Source organism: Eretmochelys imbricata, chromosome 16, assembly GCF_965152235.1.
Source record: "Eretmochelys imbricata isolate rEreImb1 chromosome 16, rEreImb1.hap1, whole genome shotgun sequence".
Classification (NCBI taxonomy): domain Eukaryota; kingdom Metazoa; phylum Chordata; order Testudines; family Cheloniidae; genus Eretmochelys; species Eretmochelys imbricata.
Window position 1 is genome coordinate 6,428,970 of NC_135587.1, and position 23,452 is coordinate 6,452,421.

Here is a 23,452-nt window from a genome sequence, read left to right on the forward strand (position 1 = left end):
TCAAAGGCCACTGAGAGGGCAGGATCTGAAAGGGGGATTGCCAAGCAGCGGAAGGAAGGTGGAAGCCTGTTCCTCACTGCAGGGCCCCCCCACGTGTGGAATCACTCTGTCCAGCTCCCTGCCGCCTTGGTTTCCAACAGCAACAAACGAATCCCGATCAGTACATTACCCTGACCCAGACTGGGGGGCAGTGCCGTCCCAATCCCCAGTTAGGGCCAAAATACAGCCCAGCTTTCCACCAGTTCTGCTGAGTAGGGAGCCAGCCCAGCAGGGGTTACACGGCTGGAGAGCAGGCACCACTGGGGCCGATTAAACCACGGGGCCCAGCATCCTTACAGAAACCTAGAGAGGAGTGGCCAGGGAGCGGGAAATGGAGCCTGCGCGGCCTGGCAAACACAGTCATCCCTTCCTGAGGGATCAGGTCAGCTCCCCTCCCGAGCAGCGCCTGCCTGGGGCATCACTCAAAGAGCTGTACAGTGGCAGTGGACCAGAGCGGTGGGGCCCGCCGTTGTGCAGGTGGAGGACTGACAACAGGACAATGCGGAGAGGTGCAGAAAGCCGAAGACTGATGGCCCTGCACAGACTGATAAACCCACTGAATGAGTCTCTGCTCCGGCCAGCAAAAGCCCCCTGGAGAAAGGAAACCCCCTTCTTCAGGGCAGTGATCCAGCAGGGACAGGGGGTGGCTGAGGTCACGGGGTCACTGCCACAGAAAAACACCTTCCAAAGAGCAGCAGCAGCTCCTGCTCCGTCTTGAGCCCCCCAGGACTCCACCCCATCCAACCTCCCTGCTCCCTGTCCCCTGACTGCCCCGACCCCTATCCACACCCTGTCCCCCGACAGGCCCCCTGGGCCTCCCACACCTATCCAACCCCCCTGGTCCCTGTCCCCCTGACCCCTATCCACACCCCCGCCCCTGAGAGGCCCCCTGGGACCCCACCCCCTATCCAACCCCCCCCGCTCCCTGTCCCCGGACTGCCCCCACAACCCCTATCTACACCCCCGCCCCCTGAGAGGCCTCCCGGGACTCCCATGCCCTATCCAACCCCCCCATCCCCTGACCGCCCCACCCCAGAACCTCCGCCCCATCCAACAGCCCCCTGCTCCCTGTCCCCTGACTGCCCCCCGGGACCCCCTACTCAACTTCGCTGCTACACGCACATGCCACCACCACCCCCTTACCATGCCGCTCAGAGCGGCAGGAGCTCGCAGCCCCACTGCCCTGATGGAGCCAGCCGCGCTGCCCATGTGGTGTGGCTGCGGGGGAGGGGGGACAGCAGGGGAGGGGCCAGGGGCAGCCTCCCCGGCCAGGAGCTCAAGGGCCGGGCAGGACGGTCCCATGGGCCGTAGCTTGCCCACCTCTGGTCTGGAGTCACTGTGAGCACAAGGAGGGGCCAGGGCAGCTCCCGTTCCACGCGTACGATAGAAACCCAGTGGGCCTAGGGGTGACTCACTCAATCCCAGAGCCTGTGACATCAAACTCAATGAGCCGGACGTCCTGGAAGTGTGATTCCGCCGTGACCCTCTGGTTGGACACCATCTGGGCAGCAAAGGGGCGAAGCTCTGAGGGGGCCTGCCTGGCTGCCTCCTGCCGGGACTGGCCCCCGTCGCAGCCACTGGAGTGCTCCTCCAGAAAATGCAGAGTGAACTTGGAGGGTAAACTGCAGGGAAGAACAATGTGGCACAGTCAGCTCCATTGCATGACCTCTCTGGGCCAGGAATGGTTAGCATCAGTCACCCCCAAAGCCCGGAGCATTGCCTGGGTACCATCTGCAGGCTACTCCCAAGCTCAGAGGGATTCAAATGTGCCCCAAATCGCTGACAGGAGCCAGGCTAGCTCTGCAGTATGAGCACAGACTGAGGGCAAACGGGACCCTAGACCCGCAACCATGCAAAAAGAGAGCAAAACCCAGCCAGTCTGCCAAGTGGAACCCCCGCAGCCAGATCCTCCACAGGGAGGAACCAAGCCAAATGCATTCTGGGGCAGCCAGAGCTGGGCTCCAGCATCAGATGGTCCCAGAGAGGCCACAGTAAATCTGCAAGGTTTCCAAGCACGCCACGGACGTGAGGTGTGCGGACGAGGTGCACAGAACCCCTGCAGAGCCACTCCCAGGCTGCTGACACATGGACTAGACAGCAGGAAAATGCCTGCAGCAAAAGCCCACCCCGGAACACAGAGAGTGGTGCAGAATCCACCATGGAGCCTTTCCACATGGGACAGCAGAGGAAGCTCTCCCTTCCCGAGCTAAAGGAGAATGGACTGGCAACCAGAAGGCCCCAACCGTGGAAGTAGCGGGACTCCCCTGCTGGTGCCCCAGTGTTCCCACACCAGAGAGCAGGACTCCTGGGCTGGGAACACAACCCATGGTAGAAATGCAGCATGGCAGGCAGTTGACTGCACAGTATCCCATAGCCCCTCTTCTGGGGCAGAAGTCAGGGTCCCGTGGAACAGTAACACAGCCCCAGGCTGCCTGAGCCCTCTTCCCCTGCATACATCCCCAGCCAGGCCTCTGTGCAGTACCGAGGAAGGGGAGACTACCAAGCTGAGCCCCAGTTCCCTGTGGGAGGGTCCCCAGGGCAAGGATGAGACCCACAGAACCAGACTTTATGAAATGCTTGTAGGATGCTGCATGTATTGAGCTCACTTAACACCTGTACCCCATGGTATGAGGTTATATTAAGAGTTTGCAGTGTAAACCTGTGGGACTGTGTAGCTCACCAAACAGGAAAGAAGCATTAATTAATGTAAAGGCTGGCTTCCTACAGCCTTCCTACAGATATTCTGGCCCCCAAGACGGCCCACATGAGCCATTGTGAAACCTCAGAGGACAAAGACTTTGGTGATTGCTCCCCCCACACTCATGAAGAGGAGATGCGCACAAGGACTCATCCCATTAGCCTGAACTCTGGGATAAGGGAATAAAAATCCTTGATAAGAAGAAACTGGGTCTCTATGCTACTGGACGTGGAGAGGGAAAGATTTCTAAGCATAAGCAAGGGATCCCCAGTGCTTGGCGTGGGTTAGCCCTAGAGCACATATAGAGTTTGGGTATCCAGCAGCTTCTATTACCCGTTGGAACCTAAGGCCTGGTCTACAGTACATGCTTATTTCGGAATTAGTCGACTTAATTCGAAATAAAACAGATTCCGTCCACACAACCAAACCGTTTTTTCCGATTTAAAGGGCTCTTTAATCCGATTTCTGTACTCCACCTCGGCAAGTGGAGTAGCGCTAAAATCGAGATTGCAGTTCTGGGTTACAGGTACTGTGGACGCAATTCAATGTTATTGGCCTCTGGGAGCTATCCCAGAATGCTCCCTTGTGACCTCTCTGGACAACACTCTCAACTCCGATGCACTAGCCAAGTAGGCAGTAAAAGCCCCGGGAACTTCTGAATTTCTTTTCCTGTTTGGTCACCATCAGCACAGGTGACCATCACAAGAGACCACGCAGTCCTCGATTCGCAGACGAGCTCCAGCATGGTCTGAACGGGAGGTGCTGGATCTCATTGCATGTTGGGGAGACAAATCTGTTATGGCAGAACTACGTTCCAAAAAAAGAAACGCAAATAGGTACATTAAAGTCTCCAGGGCCATGACGGAAAGAGGCTACTCCAGGGACACAGAGCAGTGTCGTACATAAATCAAGGAGCTCAGGCAAGCATACGAAAAAGCCAGGGAGGCGAACGGGCGCTCTGGGTCACAGCCCCATACATGCCGCTTCTACCGTGAGCTGCATGCAATTATGGGGGGTGACGCCACCAGTACCCCACCACTGTCCGTGGACACCTGCAAGGGGGGAGTTGCATGGAGTGAGGAGGATGAGTTATTGGAGGACGAAGAGGAGGAGGAGGAGGACAGTGCACAGGCGGCAAGTGGGGAATCCGTTAACGCTGGAGCCAACAGCCTCCCCCACTCCCAAGGCGGGCTCCTGGACCATGACCCTGGAGAAGGCACTTCTGGTGAGTGAGAGCCTGATCGGAGCCACGCGGTGGGGGGAAAACCCAGCCATGCTGGGCTGTTCCCGTTTAGTTTAAAGGGTTCATCCCTGCTCAGAGCCTCATCGAAGCCATGTGGTGGGTGCGGGGGGTGGGGTGGGGGATGTTGTATGAAGCAATCATACTAGAGAGCCCACAGGCCCTCCTTTTATATGGCAAACCCACCAGGCATTGCCTGCTATGGGAAAGGGGGCCCCAGCAGTTTGAAAGCATTGAAATGAACGCGGAAGAAGCAGAACCCCGCCTGCCCCTAGGGCTTACCATGGCTGCCTGCAAGCTGAACTCTGTTGCCCGGCTGCGTGTGATGGCTTACTCACACCAAAGTGGCAGGCACTTCAGTATAAGAGGCAAAATGTGACCTTGTACAGAAAGAACATGTGCTGTGTACTATAAATCGCCTGTTTCACTGAGAAAGAGTGTCCCCTTTGTTTCTAAAATGTATCTTTTAAAATATTACCCTCCCTTTTTCTCCTTCCGCAGGTGCAAATGTTTCAACGCGGCCCCTATCTATTCCGTCCCAGAGGCTGGTCCAGATTAGAAGGTGGAAAAAACAGACTTGGGACAACATGTTCGCCAAGCAAATGCAGTCCTCCCACACTGATAGGGCCCAGTTGAATGCATGGAGGCAAATAATTGCGGAGTCGCGTAAAGCGTTAAATTAACATGAAGAGAGGAGGGACGCGCGCGATGAGAGCAGGCAGGATGGTATGGTCAAGCTCATGGGGGAGCAAACTGACATGCTCCGCTGTATGATGGATCTAATGCGGAAAAGGCAGCAAGACCACAGACTGCCGCTGCAGCCCCTGTATAAACGCCCTCCCTCCTCCCCAAGTTCCATAGCCTCCACACCCAGACGCCCAAGAACACGGGGGGCGGGGGGAGAAAGGCTACGAGGACCCATATACTCAACCCCAGAGGATTGCACAAGCAGCAGAAAGCTGGCATATCCGAAATTTTGATTTGGTTTCTGGACTTGTCCTTCCCTCCTCTTCCACCTCCTTAACCCAATACCCCCCACTCCCCCGGTCTACCTTCTGATTTCTCTCAATATGTTGTGAAACAAATAATAAAGAAAGTTTTTTAAACAACTGTGACTTTATTTCCTTTCATATATATGGGGGCGGGTAACTTCAAGAGAAACAAACACAACTGTCAGACCATACCCTGGCCAGTCATGGAACTGGCTTTCAAAGCTTCTCTGATGCGCAGCGCGCCCTGCTGCGTTCTTCTAATTGCCCTGTTGTTTGGCTGTGCAAAACTGGCCTCCAGGCAAGTTGCCTCAACCTCCCACCCACCATAAACATCTCCCCCTTACTCTCACAGATATTGTGGAGCACACAACAAGCAGCAATTACAACTGGAATATTGATTGCGCTGAGATCTAACTGAGTAAACTGCGCCAGCGCGCTTTCAAATGTCCAAAAGCACATTCTACCACCATTCTGCACTTGCTCAGCCTATAGCTGAACTGCTCCTTACTACTGTCCAGGGTGCATGCGTACGGCTTCATGAGCCATGGCATTAACGGGTAGGCTGGGTCCCGGAGGATAACTATAGGTATTTCAACATCCCCAACAGTAATTTTCTGGTCTGGGAAGTAAGTCCCTTCCTGCAGCTGTTCAAACAGACCAGAGTTCCTGAAGATGTGAGTGTCATGCATCTTTCCAGGCCATCCCACATTGATGTCAGTGAAATGTCCCTTGAGATCCACCAGTGCTTGAAGCACCATGGAAAAGAACCCCTTGTGGTTTACGTACTGGTCGCCCCGGTGTTCCGGGGCCAAGATAGGGATATGAATTCCGTGTATCATCCCGTCACAGTTAGGGAACGCCAGCGCAGTAAAGCCATCCACAATGGTCTGCACATTTCCAAAAGTCACTACCCTTGATAGCAGCTGGTCAATGATTGCGTTGGCTACTTGCAGCACAGCAGCCCCCACAGTAGATTTGCACACTCCAAACTGATTCCTGACTGACCGGTAGCTGTCAGGCGTTGCAAGCTTCCACAGGGCTATGGCCACTTGCTTCTCAGCTGTGAGGGCTCCTCTCATTTTGGTGTCTTTGCGCTTCAGGGCAGGGGATAGCAAGTCACAAAGTTCCATGAAAGTGGCCCTATGCATACGAAAGCTTTGCAGCCACTGGGAATCATCCCAGACCTGCAACACTATGCTTGTTTCCCGGGCCCAGAATCAGCATTCCACGGCATGAACCTGGCCCAACGCCACCATGATCTCCCAATCACCACATGCCGTGCTTCTAGAAACGTCTGTGTTCATGTCCTTATCAGTATAGCAATCACGCTGTTGTCGCTTCCTCACCCGGTTTTGCAGGTACTGCACATTCTGCTGGATAATGGACGAAGTATTTACAATGGTCAAAACTGCAGTGGAGATCTGAGCGGGCTCCATGCTTGCCGCGCTATGGCGCCTGCACGGGTAATCCTGGAAAAAGGGCGCGAAACGTAGGAGAGCAGAGTGGCAGCAGAAGAGTTGCTGTTCGGTTCACGATAACCGAAAAGAGGCAGGAAATGGTTGTCTTCTGTGGCTTTCACGGAGGCGGGAGCCCAGGACAGACAACATGGAGAAGCTCGGTAGCGTGGTAAGAGCGGGAGAGCAGACTCGGCGGCGAAAGCCGTGCTGCTCGGTTCACGATGGCCGAGCAGAGTTGGAAGCAGTTGATGAGGTAGAGAAAGAGCAGATACTTACAGAGATTACGTAGAAAGACGAGAAGAAATGTGAGGTGGATTCATAGTACCAGGAGAGAAGCGGTGCACCGTACTGCACCATCTGCTGAAAGCAGTATGGCGTCTGCACGCCAAAAAGAAGTGAAACGATTATCTGCCATAGCTTTCACAGAGGGAGGAGCGACTGACGACACACACCCAGAAACACCCACGAGAATGTTTCTGCCCCATCGTTCGCTGGGAGCTTAACCCAGAATTCCAGTGGGCGGCGAGGACTGCAGGAACTGTGAGATAACTACCCACAGTGCACTGCTCTGACATTTGATGCTAGCCTCGGTACTGTGGACGCACTCCGCCGAATTAACGCGCTTTAGTGGGGACACACAAGACCGAATGTATAAAATCACTTCCAAAAATTCGAATAGAATAATTTCGAAATAATTTTGTGCTGTAGACGTAAGACTGTAACTCATTTGTGTGTGCACATTTACCTGCTTTAACCTTGTAAATAACGCTCTCATTCCTTTTTCTTAATAGTTAATAAGCCTTTAGTTACAGTAGAACCTCACTTATCTGAGCCTCCATTATCCAGCTCTCCGTATTAACGGAACCGGGCGGTGGGGCTTAGGCTGTCAGCCCCAGGCGGCAAGGCTGGTTATCTGAATTTTTGATTATCCAATCTGGTACCGGTCCCAATGAGATCGGATAAATGGGGTTCCACTGTAATTTATTATAAGATTGGCAACAAGTGTTGTCTTTGGTGCAGGATCTAAAGGTGCAATTGACCTGGGTAAGTGACTGGTCCTTTGGGACTGGGACTAACCTGAATATTGTTGTGATTTTTGGTGTAAGGGACCATTTATCAAAAAGGCAGGCTTGCGCGGGTGGCAAGACAGACTGGAGTATCTGAGGGGACTGTCTGTGACTCCATGCTAAGGCTGCTGTGGTGCCTGAGGAGTTCACACTTGACATTTGGTTGGTGAAATCTCTGTATAGAACTCACAACCAGTTTGGGGGGGTGGGCCCTGCTCCTTGACAGTCTGCCCTGAGATTGGTACTCATGTCCCTGAGCCACTCCAGACAGCCTGACACCTTTGTTCTCTACTGTGTGCTGGACGGGTTGAAGCAAGGCTCGGGCTATCACCAGCAGGAGAGTGAATTTGTGTGGGGGGGTGGAGGGTGAGAAAACCTGGATTTGTGCTGGAAATGGCCTAACCTGACGATTACTTTAGATAAGCTATTACCAGCAGGACAGTGGGGTGGGAGGAGGTATTGTTTCATATTCTCTGTGTATATATAAAGTCTGCTGCAGTTTCCACGGTATGCATCTGATGAAGTGAGCTGTAGCTCACGAAAGCTCATGCTCAAATAAATTGGTTAGTCTCTAAGGTGCCACAAGTACTCCTTTTCTTTTTGCGAATACAGACTAACACGGCTGTTACTCTGAAACCCGTCCAGGGTGTGTCTGGGACTCTGGCAACCAGGGCAGAAAGCTTCCTACCAAGCACACAGGGCAGAGCTCTGTGCCCACAGGGACCAGCCTGGGAAAGCAGCATTTCAAGGCACCATGTGCAACCAATCAGCTTTCCCCTAGCCAGCAGTGGCTAGAAGGCAGTAGATGGTCTGCGCCCACCCTTGGTACTCACAGGACATCAGGGCCGATAATGCCAAGGCCAGGAGGCAGAGGGTACAAGGGTAGGATCCTTCCCCACAAGTCCAGAAGCCAGGGATCAACCACTGCATCCAACCTGCAGGAGATAAATACAAACTTCAGCAGGGCTTGCATCATTGGGCTGGGGGACTGCTGGGACCCTGTCCTGCTGCTTCCCTGTGACTCCCAAACTTCAGAAACCTCCTTCCTACAACGCTGCTCCAGTGGGGCAAGCGGGGTTCCTTCAGTCAGCCAGAGGGGGCATCAGAGAGATGCGAGCCGCCAGCTCCCAGCCCCCACAACCCAGCTGAACAGGGACTGCCCGGGGAATGGCACGTGGCAGTGAAGCTACGTAACTTGGATGTCCCCGCTGGCGCTGAACATCAGTTCACTTCTCCCTGCATGGAGGGCTGGTCACCAGGCTGGGCCCTCCGTGTAGTCCACTTGGAGGAGCAGCAGTAGGCAGAGGTGACAATACAGATGCCTGACAGGTAGGTGCTGCCTAGCCGGTCCCTGTGGGAGGGGGTCACACGGGCAGACTGGAACAGTGACAGCATTCTAGGGAGGACTCTCAAACCAGGCCCTGAGTTCAGAGAGGAGACTCTTCAGACCCAAGTGCAGCGGCCTCCCATGAGCTCCCTGAAGCAATGACACATGCCCATGCAATGAGCCTGGGTGTAACACCAAGGCTGCAGGGGCTCTTTCCCGTGGGCCAAGAGCTCTGGGTTACCTGGCGATAGCTCTGCAGTGGGTTAGGTGCACATTCTGCAGAGGGTCTCGGCAGCTGCCCATGCTCGGTAGGCACACTTGAGTAATCAGTGCCCTCTGGACAGGACAGCCGACCCAGTTAGAACATGAGGGTGAGATTTTACTTCAGCGTGAACTGGCTTCTATCATGGGTGAAAATCAGTGCAGCAGGTTTCAGCCTGCCAGTGTGACAAAACCACAAGACTGGCTGGGATAAGGGGGCAGTCTGGCCAGGACTGGAAGAGTTGGTGGGGCTGCAGGTCAGGAATGGGAAAACCAGCAGTGCGAGGTGGGACGGAACGGGGGGACCCAGGATTAGAACTGAGGGGGTGGGCTGCAGGCCAGGTGTGCAGAGCATTAGCAGAGACTGAGGGGAACAGGCAGCCAGGCCTGGAAAGCCAGGGTTTGCAGGAAAGGACTGAGGTGTGTGTGGAGAGCAGGAGGGGATGAACAGCAGCGGAATACAGGTAACTAAGCAGAGCTGTGGGGAGGACCCAGGCCTGGACCAGCAGAGAGTGCAGCTAGTCAGATTTCAGGGGCAGGAGCAGAGCTGTTGCAGGGTGTGAGCCAGCCCTGGGAAATCAGAGCGTGCTGCCTTGCCCTACAGGCTGAGCTGGGGCTGCAGCACCAGCTGGAGGACCAAAGCCACAGGGAGGATCCTTACAGCAGCCCCTCCCCCAGGCAGTGAGCTTACCCCAAGTCATGCTGGTCGTCTCCCAAGGCTACTGGCAGGATGGGGCTGGCCCCGAGTTGCTGCAGCCGCTTGTGCAGCTTCTTCGCAACAAAATTAAACCTGGGCCAAGAAGAATCAGAGACACAGACACAGTGGGGGGGGCTTTACCATTGGGAGCCCGCAAACCCACTGCTGCTGGAGCAGCGAAGCAGTGGGGCTGGTTCCTGCCCCAGCCCCCCCACAAACCTGATAGCCCATGGCCCTGGTTGCTCGGCCCCACATCCACGTTTCTGACCTGTTGCCGAGCCGACACGACTGACTGAACTCCCCCAGTCGAGGGGGACGGACCGGTGCGCAGCACGTCCCCAGGATCTGACTTGCTCCCAGGGAGGGGCTGGCTGGTTTTCAAGGATTTTTTTAATGTCAATACAAAAGAATCTCCCACCCTCCGATCAGCCTTTGAATGCACAGAAAACAGGCTGTCGCTCCCATGCACAGCTCCTTCCCCACAGCTCTCCTGCCTGCACACAGGTCCCGCAGGAGAGAGCCTCTGGGCTCCAGCCACATCTCTGCTGCTGGGAATTAGAAGGGAAGCATGGCATGGGCTGCCCTCTCCATGGGTGTGCTGTGCGGCTGACACACAGCACAGGCTGCCTTCTCCTCAGGCGCACCACTTGTCCCCCCCACAGCACGGGCTGCCCTCTCTCCGGGCACATCACTTGCCCGACACAGGCTGCCCTCTCCTCGGTGTCCTACAGACCCAGCAAAGTGTGCGACCCGCTAGTGACTTTGAGCTTTTCTAATAAGACGTTTTTTAAAGCATCACTGGTTGATTTACACGAAGGGTCTCAGAACAGCTCTCCTCACCCCAAAGCACTCAGTGCTGGGAAGGGAATGATCAACACCTTTCAGCAGGCCTGGATGGGAACTCAGTGTGTAATACAGCAAAGGGGCCATGGGACAAGCCACTCACTTGGGATAGGAGGAGTCTCCGAGGCCCAGCACGGCATAGTCCATCTGGCAAAGGGAGGCGGGGGGCAGGTTCTTTCGGAAGATAAACCGCCAGAAATTCTACAAGCAAACACAGTCAAGTATCGCATGGCTCCAACATGCACCCTTCCCACAGACTGCTCTGCCCTCCTGCCCCGCACTGCCCTGAGGGCCCAATCTGGCTGGGGCGGGGCCGTGATCAACTGGGGTCTCTCTCAGTTGGGCGATCAGTTCAGCGGAGTCCTTGGAGATGCAGAATATGATGAGTTCTCTGGTTTATCCAGCAAACTGACACTAGGAAACAAGCAACAGCCGGCCTTGCCATGGTGTCAGTTGGCAGGGAGCACTCGGCAAGCACAAGGCAAGCCCTGCCTGGCCATGACAGCAGGACAAACCCAGGCCATCATCACTCAGCAAGCTGCTGAGATCGCACCCCCTTCCACATTCATGTCCCAGCAGAAGTAGCAGATGCTTCTCAGCCCCGAAGCCTCCCAAAAGAAAGGCTGGGAGAGGACTATTGTCACATGAGGACCCCAAGGTTCTGCCCTCAATGGGAGGGCACATCCACAGGATAAAGGACAAAGCAGCTCCGAGTACAGGGACTGGGGGGCATCTGTAGCCCCATGATCCCCATCTCTGGCTCCCCTCCTGGTCCCCGTAACTCCTCCACTACTCCCTTCACATCCGCCCTGCCCTCCCCAAATTGCTGCAGGCCGGCACCACCTGCTGCTGCCTGCCTGTTTAGGAAACAATCGGTTCTCGCAGAAACACAGTCACAGGAGTCAAACCGGGGGTAGAAACAATCACCAAAAAGAAGAGTCGTGGCCAATGGCACGTTCTACCTTCATGTTGTCAGGCGGGTCCCCTTGGCCGGTGGTTGCACACACAAATACCACCAGCAGCTCCTGGATCAGCTGCGCCTGCATGCACAACAAACATGGACACACATGGTTAGGGCCAACAACCTTCAACAGCCACCGGCAAACTGCACAAGACAGTGCACAGCGCCCACCGCCCCACACCCCTGCACAGCCCCAGACCCACACACCACCCCCCCACACAGCCACAGTCCTATCCACCGGATCCCCTCTCTCATAGCCAGACCGCACCGCACAGCCCCAGTCCTACACACTGCCCTCCACACACTGCCCCCCGCACAGCTACAGCCCTCCACACGGCCAGACCCACCCCCACAGTCTGAGCCCCGCACACCATCCCCTGCACAGCCAGACCCCCCCACAGTCCCAGCCCCGCACACTACCCCCCCGCAGCCAGATCCACATACTGACCCCCTGCACAGCCCCACACAGCTCCAGCCCTGCACAGCCATGCACACCGCCCTCCCACACAACCCCAGCCCGCCCCCCGCTGCCCTCCCGCACAGGACACCAGCAGGGAGGGCATTCTGGGAATAGGCAGGCAAATGAGCAGAGGATGGATCCTCCCCACAGCAGGATCTCATCCAGCAGCTTTAACAAAGCCTGGGTTTATGCAGTACAGCCATGTGCTCAGAAGGGCCCGGCGCACTTTGTCAGAGTCTCTCGGCCCACCCAGCACAGCACGAACAGCAGGTTTTAACAAGACCCATTTGTGGTTTTTGCAAGTGGCTTTGTTTTATCTTATGCTGGCCCCAGACACCCCCAGTTTCTGCAGGACACGCTCATGCTCTTCATCTTGTAGAAAATGGCTCTAAGTAAACCCAGGGTGGCACCAATTTGCGCTGACACAGCCAAAGGCACGTTTCACGCCTTCACCAGTTCTTAGTCTTTGCAGCAGCGTAGAGCTTGAGCACCTGCAAGGGGGCTTGGAGGCCAGCGCACAGGCCTTGTCAGAGGGCAGGCAGCTGCCGTGCGGCCGGGGTGCTATCCAGCGCACCCTGAAAGGAACTCAGGGGCAAGGGAAGAATGTAGAAGCTGCACAGAGCTCTTCTCGGCCTCAGCTCTCCGTTTACCCCCACACTCACCACACGGTAACTGTCCAGGGCCTCGACCCGGCAGTGAAAGTGGCGCCGCTTGGCTTCCCTGCCAATTCTCTCAGCTGTATCTTGAGCTGTCCCAGTCTGGCTGCCAAAGAGAACGAGGAGCCTCCGTTCCGCCATCTGAAAGAGACAAAACTACTCAACAGAGCCCAGGGAAGCTGAGCGCTCTCTAATAGCTCAGGGGCACGGTGATGCTGGGAGCCACTCTGGGGAGTCACCGGGAGCTGCAGCAGGATTCTGTTCGGGTGTAGTTCCAGGGAACTATGCTTCGGCAGATAGCAAATACCAGGGTGTAGAACTGTCTAACGGTTAGAACAAGGCACAAGCAATCAGGGATTCCGGGCTCTAGTCCCTGGCCCGCTTGCTGGGCCAGGCATGCCCTCTGGGCTGCAGTTTGCCCATCTGCAAAATACATGTGGAAATAAGTGCCTACCTCATTGGCTGAAAGAAGGGTGCAGAGACTCACTTAACCTTTGAGAGTCTCCAAAGAGAAACACCAGAGGGGGGCAAAGTAGCATGATTACTACTGCCAACCCCCTCCATAGGTAAAGGGACTTGGCAGCAGCTCCAAAATAAAGGGACTCTGTTGGCTCAAAGTCGAGCTGACTGCAGACAGAAATTTCAAAGTAGTGTCAGTCCCCAGCCAACTGCTGTTGATTTGCAATCCCACTTTCCTAGGCTTTCAAATGTTTCCCACCCCTCGCTGCTGTGTGAAGGACCCACACAAACAGGAGAAGTGACTCGCTGTCTAGAATGGGAACAGTAACACTAGCTAGACACAAAGTGTCACCAACTGTACAAAGATCTGACCAGAAGATTTTCCCTCCCTGATCTCTTTCGGTGCCGGGGATCCTGTGTGCATGGCACTCATGCTGGTCACACATCATAAACCCAGGTCAGACTGAAGCCTGAGGTTTAAGTTGACAGTGTCCCAGGAATGACTACAGGGTGTATCTTGCTTCCAACCAAGGGGAAAGCGAAACTCCCACTAACTCCAGTGGGGACAGTATCGGGCACTTATTTGCTTTTTTAAAAACGTCTATGGTACCTGCCCATTGCTGTAGTATCAGGGTGCACGGTCATCGGCCAACAGCAGAGTCATCCCCCTATAGCCCCAGGGCCAGACACGTGACTCCAAAAGAGTTAGGGGGCCACAGTCAGCACTTTGGGGCAGACTCTCTGATCCATACCACGCAGCCAGCATTGAGAGCAGAAACACCCGCCAGACCTGCTGGAGATTCCCCTGCTTTGAGGGAGGGGAGTCTCCAGCGGGCATAGAGCCAGTATGTTCCCACATCACCGTTCCCACAGTCCTGCGTGCAGGTGGCATGTTGGGGTTTAGAGGGGCACATCAGAAGTGGAAGGGACAGTGGCTGTTGCAGGTTGTGCTCCAACCATCCGCAGCAGGAGTGGGGTCCCCACCGAGTGCGGGTTAGGGTAACCCCCAGGCTGCTCTGCCTGGGGCAGGGCAGAGAACTGCTGGTTGCTCTCACCTCTCCTAGCAGCTGCGTGGGGCTCAGCTCCCTCTAAGCTGCACAGCTGCCTATACAGCATCCTGCAGGTGCTCAGGCTGCGGCAGGGAGAGATTCCTCTCCCCCAGCCCCAGACCTGCCGCGGCCAGGGGAGAAGCACCCCTCCCCTGGTCCCAACCCAGCCCTGCTGCGGTGGGAGGAGAGGCACCAAACCTAGCCTGGCCCTGCCCCACTGCCCCAGCCCCAGAACTGCAGCAGGGAGAGAGAGCTAGCAGGAGTCCTCTCCCCTGCCATAGCCCCAGGGCAGCTTGCACCCCAAACCCTTCATCCCTGGCCCCACCCCAGAGCCCGCCCCCCCCACCCGGAGCCCTCACCTGCCCCGCACACCAACCCTCTGCCCCAGCCCTGAGCCCCCTCCCACACTCCAAACCCCTTGGCCCCACCCCCACATGAATTTTGTTTTGGGCACCAATATGAAGGTGATGTGTCAACAGGATCGTGTCATACATCACCTCCATATTGGTGCCCATAACAAAATTCATTCCGCACATGTGTGGTAAAAATTAGAGGGAACACTGGAGTGGGAGCAGGGAGCCACCTGGTGCCCAAGGCTGCCCTAGGCTCAGGCAGAGCCAGTCAAGGCCCTGCCCTGCCCAGTTCTCCCTGGGGCTCCCAGCAGAGAAGCAGTTGATTGAGCAGCTGGAGCTACTCTCTTCCCCCCACCTCAGTACAGCAGGCAGCTGAGGGAGGAGCGGGGGCAGGGTCTGTTGAGCAGCTGCAGCAGGGAAGGGGCAGCAGGTTCTCGGAGTGCCCCTGAGGCTTCACGAGAAGCAATGAACCCAATCTCCTCCCCATAGCGATGGGGATTGAACCCATTGCCTCTTATCCTGCCCACAGTGGAAAGAGAGAACAACTTTTCTCCATCTTTTTTATGGCTGCCTTTCAAATATTTGAAGACTGCTATCGTGTCCCCCCTTAATCTCCATTTTTCCAAACTAAACGTACCCTGTCCCTTCAGAACTTTGCTCACATGCCCGGCATTCCATCCCTTTGATCATCTTTGTTGCTTGCCTCTGGATCCTCCCCAGTTTCTCTACATCCTTTCTATACATTGGTGACCAAAATTGGACAGTCCTCCAACTGAGGCTTAACCAGCACTGAGTAGTACTCTATCATCTCCCGTGACCTGCTCTGTTAAAGCAACCTAAACTTGCATTTGCTTTTTTTGCAACAGCATTGCATTGCTGACTATGTTGAGGTTGTGATCCACCACCGCTCCCAGATCCTTCTCAGCACTGCTGCTGCCAAGCCAGTTTTCCCACTTTGTGTATAGGTGCATTTGGTTTTTCTTCCTTAAGTTAGCACCTGACATTTGTCTTTGTTGAATTTCATTGTGTTGTCTATAGCCCAGTTCTCCAATTTATCAAGATCCCTCTGAATTGTAGCTCTATCCCCTTGCTTTGTGTCATCTACCAATTTGATCAGGACACTCTCTAGACCTACATCCAAGTCATTAATAAAGATATTAAACACCGGACCTAGAACAGACCCCTGTGGGACCCACTTGAGACCTCCCTCCAATTTGACATCATCCCATTAATAGTTAATCTTTGTTTGTGGTTCTTTAACCAATTATGTATCCACTTAATGGTAGTTCTGCCAAACCCACGTTTCTCCAGCTTAACTATCAGAATGTCATGTGGGATTGTATCAAAAGCCTTGCTGAAGTCCATGTACATAAATTATGTCCACTGCATTCCTCTTATCCCCCAAACCAGGGGTCTGGCTGTTTGACCAGGTAGTAAGTTACCAGGATGGCTCCCATCCACCTCCTCCCACTTACGTGTAGCCAGGAGAGTCTGACAACTTCATCTGGATGAGGATTTTGCAATTGCCATCTATGCCTTTGTCACCCCAAGACTAAACTGCTGCAGTGTGCTATATATTTTAAAACCATCTGGAAACCGAATATGACATAGAAGTCGACCACCTGTTTGTGAAGTATCTCACTATGGGATCTGCCTCTGTCTTCTCTCCGGGAGATATTCTGCTACAGGGACTGTCAGCAGAGGGGCTTGAGCTAGAGTCTCCTAGAGATAAATGAGAGGGATTTGCTGACAGGGCATTCTCCATGAGGGGCTGACACACAGAGGTGGCTCACTGCCCTATGGCAGCAACACCTGTCAGGCCTGACATACACACTACACCTAACATACTGTTGCTATGATATATACCCCAAATGATACAATGTAATATACCATCAGAAAACTCACAACTCGCTGATCATTAATATTAGTGTGTGGTGTATCTTACAGGAAAAATGCAAAATTACAAATGTGCTGAAACTATGTTCTTATGGTGGGCAGGCAGGACATAGGGTATCCCAACCTAGACAAAGGAATGTGGTTCTGCCAGCTTTACAGTGTCTCCAAGGTTAACCTCAGAGGTCAAGAAAAACAATTTTTTTTCCTCCCCCTTGTAACAACCTTTTACATACTCGAAAACTGTGAACATTTCCCCTCTCAGTCTTCTCTTCTCCAGACTAAACAAACCCAATTTTTTCAATCTTCCCTCATAGGACATGTTTTCTAGACCTTTAATCATTTTTGTTGCTCTTCTCTGGACTTTCTCCAACTTGTCCACATACTTCCTGAAATGTGGCACCCAGAACTGGACACAATACTCCACTTGAGGCCTAATCAGAGTGGAGCAGAGTGGAAGAATTACTTCTTGTGTCTTGCTTACAACACTCCTGCTACTACATTCCAGAATGATATTCACTTTTTTTGCAAGAGCGTTACACTGTTGACTCATATTTAGCTTGTGGTCCACTCTGACCCCCAGATCCCTTACTGCAGTACTTCTTCCTAGGCAGTCATTTTCTACTTTGTATGCGTGCCACTGATTGGTCCTTCCTGGAGTACTTTGCATTTGTCCATATTGAATTTCATCCTATTTACTTCAGACCATTTCTCCAGTTTGTCCAGATCATTTGGAATTTTAATCCTATCTGCCAAAGCACTTGGAACCCCCTCCTCCCCCAAGCTTGGTATCGTCCACAAACTTTATAAGTTTCAGAGTAGCAGCCGTGTTAGTCTGTATTCGCAAAAAGAACAGGAGAACTTGTGGCACCTTAGAGACTAACCAATTTATTAGAGCATCAGCTTTCGTGAGCTGCATCCGATCAAGTGAGCTGTAGCCCACGAAAACTTATGCTCTAATAAATTGGTTAGTCTCTAAGGTACCACAAGTCCTCCTGTTCTTTTAACAGAGCTAATTTGGCCTCAAGTAAGGGTCTTGTTACACGCGGCAGGGCTGCAATCGCTGATACCGAGGTCTAAGCAGTAGGAAAAAACCTACAGACTCCTCTTCTGAACTCCTTGTCCCGCCTGGGCTTGTGACCGTCCTCCCTGGCTCCCCCCCGCCTCCGGAATCGGTCCTTCAGCGTGTCCTCGGGCGGATCCTCGCCGCCCTCCCACCAGCCCTCGGCAGGGGCGCCCCAGGGCTGCGTCCTCGGTCCGCTCCCCACCCAGGGGCCCTGCCGGGAGGACACTCAACCGCCCACCCGCTTCAGCGCCGGTCGCTCCGCCGGACTCGCGGCCCTGCCTCTGCGCCCGGAGCGCCCTCCCGGCCGCGCGGCTCGGCTGTGCCCGCCGGGCTCCCCCGCGCTGCCACCCCGCAGGCGCGCCGGGACCCGCCGGCCGGACCCACCTGTGCGGCCGGCAGCGCGCTCCTTCCGCTTCCGGTGACGGCATCAGCGTGCGCCGCCGAGGGGCCGGAAGTCAGGGACCGACGGCGGCCGTGGGCGGCCTGTCCCCGGGCCGGGCTCTGCGCTGACCCGGGCCCAGGCTGCGGCGGCTGGTGCCGGCTGTGGCCGGGCCGGGCCGCGGCGCGATGCTGTTCTCGCTGCGGGAGCTGGTCCAGTGGCTGGGCTTTGCCACCTTCGAAATCTTCCTGCACGTCCTGGCTCTGCTGGTCTTCTCCGTCCTGCTCGTGCTGAAGGTGGATAACGGCGGCGCGGAGCTGTCCTGGTGGAAAGTTTTCATCCCCTTCTTCGCTGCCGACGGCCTGAGCACGTACTTCACCACCATCGTCTCCGTGCGGCTCTTCCAGGACGGGGAGAAGCGCCTGGCGGTCCTTCGCCTCTTCTGGATCCTCACCATCCTGAGCCTCAAGTTCGTCTTTGAAATGCTCTTATGTCAGAAACTAGTAGAGCAGACCAGGGAGCTCTGGTATGGACTCATTATGTCCCCCATCTTCATCCTGCTCCAGCTCCTCATGATCCGAGCCTGCAGAGTAAACTGAAGAACCGGGGCACTGAGGATTTGTACCTGCTACCCCAGCACTGAAGTATTCACCCCAACCGAAGAGTTAATCGAGCTTTGCGGCTTAGTTTTTGGCAACTTTGTAGTAAATCTCTTTGGCCATGTAAATCTGAGGTGTGAGAAGATGCTTTTGTACTTCATTAAATTATTACATAATATTGGCCCTGTGTTTCCCCAAAACATATATTTATGTTGTGTCATTCATCTAAGGTGCATGTCAGACCTTGGTGTTAATGTTAAAATGTCACTTGTTTTGTAATAAAAATGTATAGATGATATTTAGTGGTCTTATTTATAAGCTCTCTTCTTTAGAAAGCCAGTACTTGTAACCATTGCCTGGGAATGCATGTAACTCTAGGGCTGACTATGTCTTGACCAAGAAATTTGGACCTTGACAAAAAATAATTGACTACCCCTGCTCTGGGTTAGTTAAATCTGCCACAGACTTGATAGCTGAAAAGCATATGCAGCTGTTGGTGTACCAGTCCCACATGATCAGTTTGTGAAAACCTGTGCTCCAACATGTATGCGGGGTTCATGACCTCAGACAGGAAAAAAAACCAGTCTTTATAGAACAAGAACTGAAGCAGTTTGACAGGGGTGTTTTCTGTGCAGATCAGTGTGTTGAATATACAAGAATAAGAAACTCCCAGTATAGAAGAGACTGAATAGCCAAATAGCCTGATGTTTTGAAGTGTGGGTTCATCCCTTATTCTGCTTTGAGAGTCTCATAATTGCAGCCAATGGGAATATTTCCCCCATTTCATAGCTACTTCAGTGCCTAGGGTCAGTGGACTATAAAGTAACTGGCTGTTTTCCTGTTTGCTGGGAATTTGAGATAGCCCTCTACCATTATTTTTAGTGTCATTCATTCTGCGTACTCCATTTCTGTTTGGAGGATGGATCATGTTCTGCTCAGCTGTTGTGGTGCCTCTCAACTGATGTTTGATACTGCACTTTCAGTGGCTTACTAACTGTTCCTATGTGCAACTGTGGATATGTCACTCTTCATATTTGGGAATACAAACTTTGTTTGCATGTTCCCAAAATTTTAAAAATGTGGTCTATGGTAATTTCCTTTGATTTTGGAGGGGTTCTGCTTCCCCGCCTCTCCCCCATTGTGCTCTTTCAAATGGGGTGAGTGAAGGATACAGGATCTTAAGTTTTGTTGCAACTCCAATTCTTATTTTCTTTGTTTTAAAGTATTTATTCTGTTCCTCCCCCTCCAGCCTTTTTTTTTTAAAACTGGTTCCAGGTGCATCTAAGACAGGAGGCTGTGCAGCTGTGTATATTCCTGTAGTGTTTTTCAAGGCAGTAACATGCAGGTCATCAGCATCTCATAATCTTTATTTCATGCCTGTGAACTGCTGAGGAAGAGTACTAATGTTGCCTTAGTATCCAAGGAAAACAAGCTGAGATTTTCCAACTAGACGGAGAAAGTTTCATAGGCCTGAACTAAATGGAAAGCCCTGCATTGGACCAGGTAAACGTATCTGAGAATGGTACATGGGAGAGATGGAAAATGACCTATTACATTACACCCAGGCAGTCCTGTCCCCTCCCAGGGATGGGGGCTGTATGGGATTGGACTGCCAGGCAGTCTGGCCCCCTGACTCAGCAGGGGCTGTGTGGGATTAGTCAGTACCCCTCTGCTGTCACACCGGTGAGCATGTCCTGCTTCTGCACCCTGCTATTACACAGTTGAGTCCTCAGCCCAGTGGTGCCAGGCAGTCTTTGCTAATAGATCTTGGCTGCGTGGAATTCAGAGGGACCCCTTGGTGGTAGTGCTTTGGTTCTCATACCACAGGATGTGCACGGGATTAATACCTTGATGGCTGGATGATCTTGGTAAAGCAGAATTCCAGTGTGTCTGAAAGGTTTCCACGCATTGTTATCAGAACTAACCAAACACTACCTGGTGAGTGCGTTTGAGTATGCATGGTGGTCACATTAATTTTCATTCTGCAAATACAGACTCTTGTTAGCCCCAACTTCAATGATGCCTACAAGGACCTAACCACCTAACAACAGCCAGGTAGCAGGTTAACTTGGGAAAGTGAAAATATCTGTATATCATTTGAGCTTTGTAGTGTCAGGATGTGGCAAATCATTAGCCCTTCCTGCATCTCCAAACTCTCTTTTTGTTTCCTTCAGAGTCTAAACTCTTTGGGACAGAGGCAGATCTTTTGTACAGCAGCACACTGATGTTATCCAAAACAAACACTAAATCCTCCCGCTTTGAAGAAATTTCTGTGCAGCTGAGCATAATTGGTCTGTGCAGGTGTGCAAAAGTCCCTGTGCTCAAGACTCACTAACAGGATCATATGCCTCCTGCAGTAAACAAAGGGCTATTTTTCTACCTTTCCTGTATGAGGAAGTGAAACTGCTCTTGTTTAAGCAGCAGGCTGTATCTGGGAGTGGCTCATTAAAGACTGCAGGTGCTGAAGCAGGTACCAGTACAAAGATCACTCATATAACTTCATGCAGACACATGCTGTCAGCTCCCCCTGCAACCTCTCATGTATTGGTAAGATTTCAGAATGGATTGTACATAAGAGGGCTCAGATAACTGGAGTTATCTGCTGCATGGCCAAATGATTACATAAACTCCTGATTATCCAAAGAAATTTGGTGTCAAGGATAATAATAGGTTTCAGAGTAACAGCCGTGTTAGTCTGTATTCGCAAAAAGAAAAGGAGTACTTGTGGCACCTTAGAGACTAACCAATTTATTTGAGCATGAGCTTTCGTGAGCTACAGCTCACTTCATCAGATGCATACCGTGGAAACTGCAGCAGACTTTATATATACACAGAGAATATGAAACAATACCTCCTCCCACCCCACTGTCCTGCTGGTAATAGCTTATCTAAAGTAATCTTCAGGTTAGGCCATTTCCAGCACAAACCACAGTGGGGTGGGAGGAGGTATTGTTTCATATTCTCTGTGTATATATAAAGTCTGCTGCAGTTTCCACGGTATGCATCTGATGAAGTGAGCTGTAGCTCACGAAAGCTCATGCTCAAATAAATTGGTTAGTCTCTAAGGTGCCACAAGTACTCCTTTTCTTTTTAAGGATAATAATGCCTTTACTACAACTGGAATGCCAAAGGCTGGTGCTGTATGTTCTGGTGCATGAATAATAAAAAATGCATGAAAGGTCAAATGTTTCCTGTTTTCCTACATGTTAATTTCCAGCAGCATTTTGCTGACCCAGGGCACAGGAAGACTTTGCCTTCATCCCCACCACTGCTGTTCAGGTCCCACAGGGTGCTCCTCTCTGCCATTATGGTAAACAGCATCCACGGCTGGAGACATGCTTGCGCCATCACAGGCTTGACTCCAGGAGACACACCAGGGAGCTATGGCATGCATAGAAGTGAGGCCTCTGGTGGCCTGTTCACACTCTGACCTGTACAGACTGGAAGCTGAGGAGAGCGCCTCCTGGGGGCACGTGTTGGAGCAGCCTGTTCCTCATCATGCTGGCCAATCAGAGACCAGAGAAGGTGTCTGAGAACCTGTTTCCCTCCACCTTCTTTCGAACAGAAGGGTGTCGGGTTTTCAAGCTTGGTGTGCAGTACACTTTGGATGGGCCAGGCTCAGGAGGCGTTGATCCTACAGAGCTAATTCTTATATGCCTGCTCTGGGTTTAAACCTTAGAAAAATGAACTGAGGCCAACATTTTCCAGTTGGGATGTCCCAAGTCAGGCACCTAAATGAATGGGATGATACTTGGAAGTGCTTAACCATGCCTCAGCTCCCTTTGATGGGAATGATACCTCCCATTGGCCTGATGTGAAAGGTACAGAGTTCAATTATTTAGATCCCTCAAGATATATATATATATATATATATATATATATATATATATTTTTAAGAGAAGTGGATTTCCAGAATCATTTAAGCAAGCTTGGAGCACAAAGTCCCAGAGACTTCTAATGGGGTATGTGCTCCCAACACTCTGGGGTGCTGTTGGAAATCTCACCCCTAACTCTAGGCACCTGTGGTGGAAAATGTGAGACTTAATCTTTTTCTAAATGACAGTTGGATGGAGCAGTCACTTTATTTCTTCCACAGCATGCTGCGTACTTATTGTCCATTGTCTCTTCTCTTCTTTTAGTCCAGGGAAATGAGCCCTCAAAAGTTAGCCTTCATCAGCCAAGGTGGCTTCCTTTTAACCCCTAATGTTAGTGGGTGGGTGCAGATCTGGATTTACAGAACCTTGCAGGAGGTTTTTCAACAGTAAAAGAGCTAGTATGTGAAGGAGCAGAGCAAAGAGCAGGTTTCAGGAGCTGACTCTGCAAGTTACACTCCAGGGGTGCAAGGGACCATCCTGGCCAAGGAACTTGCAGGATCAGGGCCTTTGTTTGCAACTACTAAGTATTTCAGTGGAGCTGTGGAGGCTGAAGTTAAGGAGAAATGTTCCTTCTTCAGGTCCTTTGGTGCTGGTACAGAGGCTGTGTGCAGAGTCACCACTAATGAGACAGTTCACCCATTTGGTTACCAATGTCCACTTCAGCTTGATTCCTGTTCTGCACAAAGCCACTGAAAATGTCTCAATTTCCCTTTGAAAATAGGCTGCTGGCTGGCCGTTAGGGCTTGTCTACACATGGAGTTAATCCAGAATAGCGATTATGCTTTAAATCCACTCTCTACCTTAATCTGAATTAACTTTCAAATGTAGACAAGCCCTTTGAGTTTGTGTTTGGGGGGCTATGATTGTCACAGTCTAGTTTTCTCTCATGTGAAATGTATCTTTGTACCACAAAACAACCATTCCATTTCCTTAGAAGATAAAGAAGGCTGTTAAATAAGCAACGGACCTTTCCCAGCAATACAGCCCAGCTCCTTATGAAATCTGGTCTCTCCAGTAAATAAGACTCATTAGGACTCTGAGCCTAGTCTGCACTAGAACAGCGGCTCTCCCCTCTCAGGAG

At 52.5% G+C, this 23,452-nt stretch overlaps 2 protein-coding genes across 5 annotated transcripts in view; one reads left to right on the forward strand and one right to left on the reverse strand.

Moving 5' to 3' along the window:
• NDOR1 (NADPH dependent diflavin oxidoreductase 1) overlaps window positions 1-18,020 on the reverse strand; it is a 44,120-nt gene extending 26,100 nt beyond the window's left edge. The window contains exons 1-7 of one of the 4 annotated variants that reach the window (XM_077835689.1): window positions 17,903-18,020; window positions 12,705-12,839; window positions 11,584-11,661; window positions 10,725-10,822; window positions 9,773-9,871; window positions 8,327-8,428; window positions 1,455-1,661 (exon numbers count right to left, since the gene is read on the reverse strand). In XM_077835689.1, coding sequence (XP_077691815.1) covers window positions 1,455-1,661; window positions 8,327-8,428; window positions 9,773-9,871; window positions 10,725-10,822; window positions 11,584-11,661; window positions 12,705-12,839 — 719 coding nt within the window. In that variant the 5' untranslated portion in view covers window positions 17,903-18,020. Of the gene's footprint in view, window positions 1-1,454; window positions 1,662-8,326; window positions 8,429-9,772; window positions 9,872-10,724; window positions 10,823-11,583; window positions 11,662-12,704; window positions 12,840-16,181; window positions 16,285-17,756; window positions 17,812-17,902 lie in introns of those variants that run through there. The other 3 variants (XM_077835685.1, XM_077835687.1, XM_077835686.1) reach the window with 3 other exon arrangements.
• Window positions 17,964-18,794, forward strand: TMEM203 (transmembrane protein 203). The gene has a single exon (XM_077835690.1). The coding sequence runs from the start codon at window positions 18,086-18,088 to the stop codon at window positions 18,494-18,496; it is 411 nt and encodes a 136-aa protein (XP_077691816.1). The 5' UTR covers window positions 17,964-18,085; the 3' UTR covers window positions 18,497-18,794.
• Window positions 18,795-23,452: the final 4,658 nt, after the last annotated feature.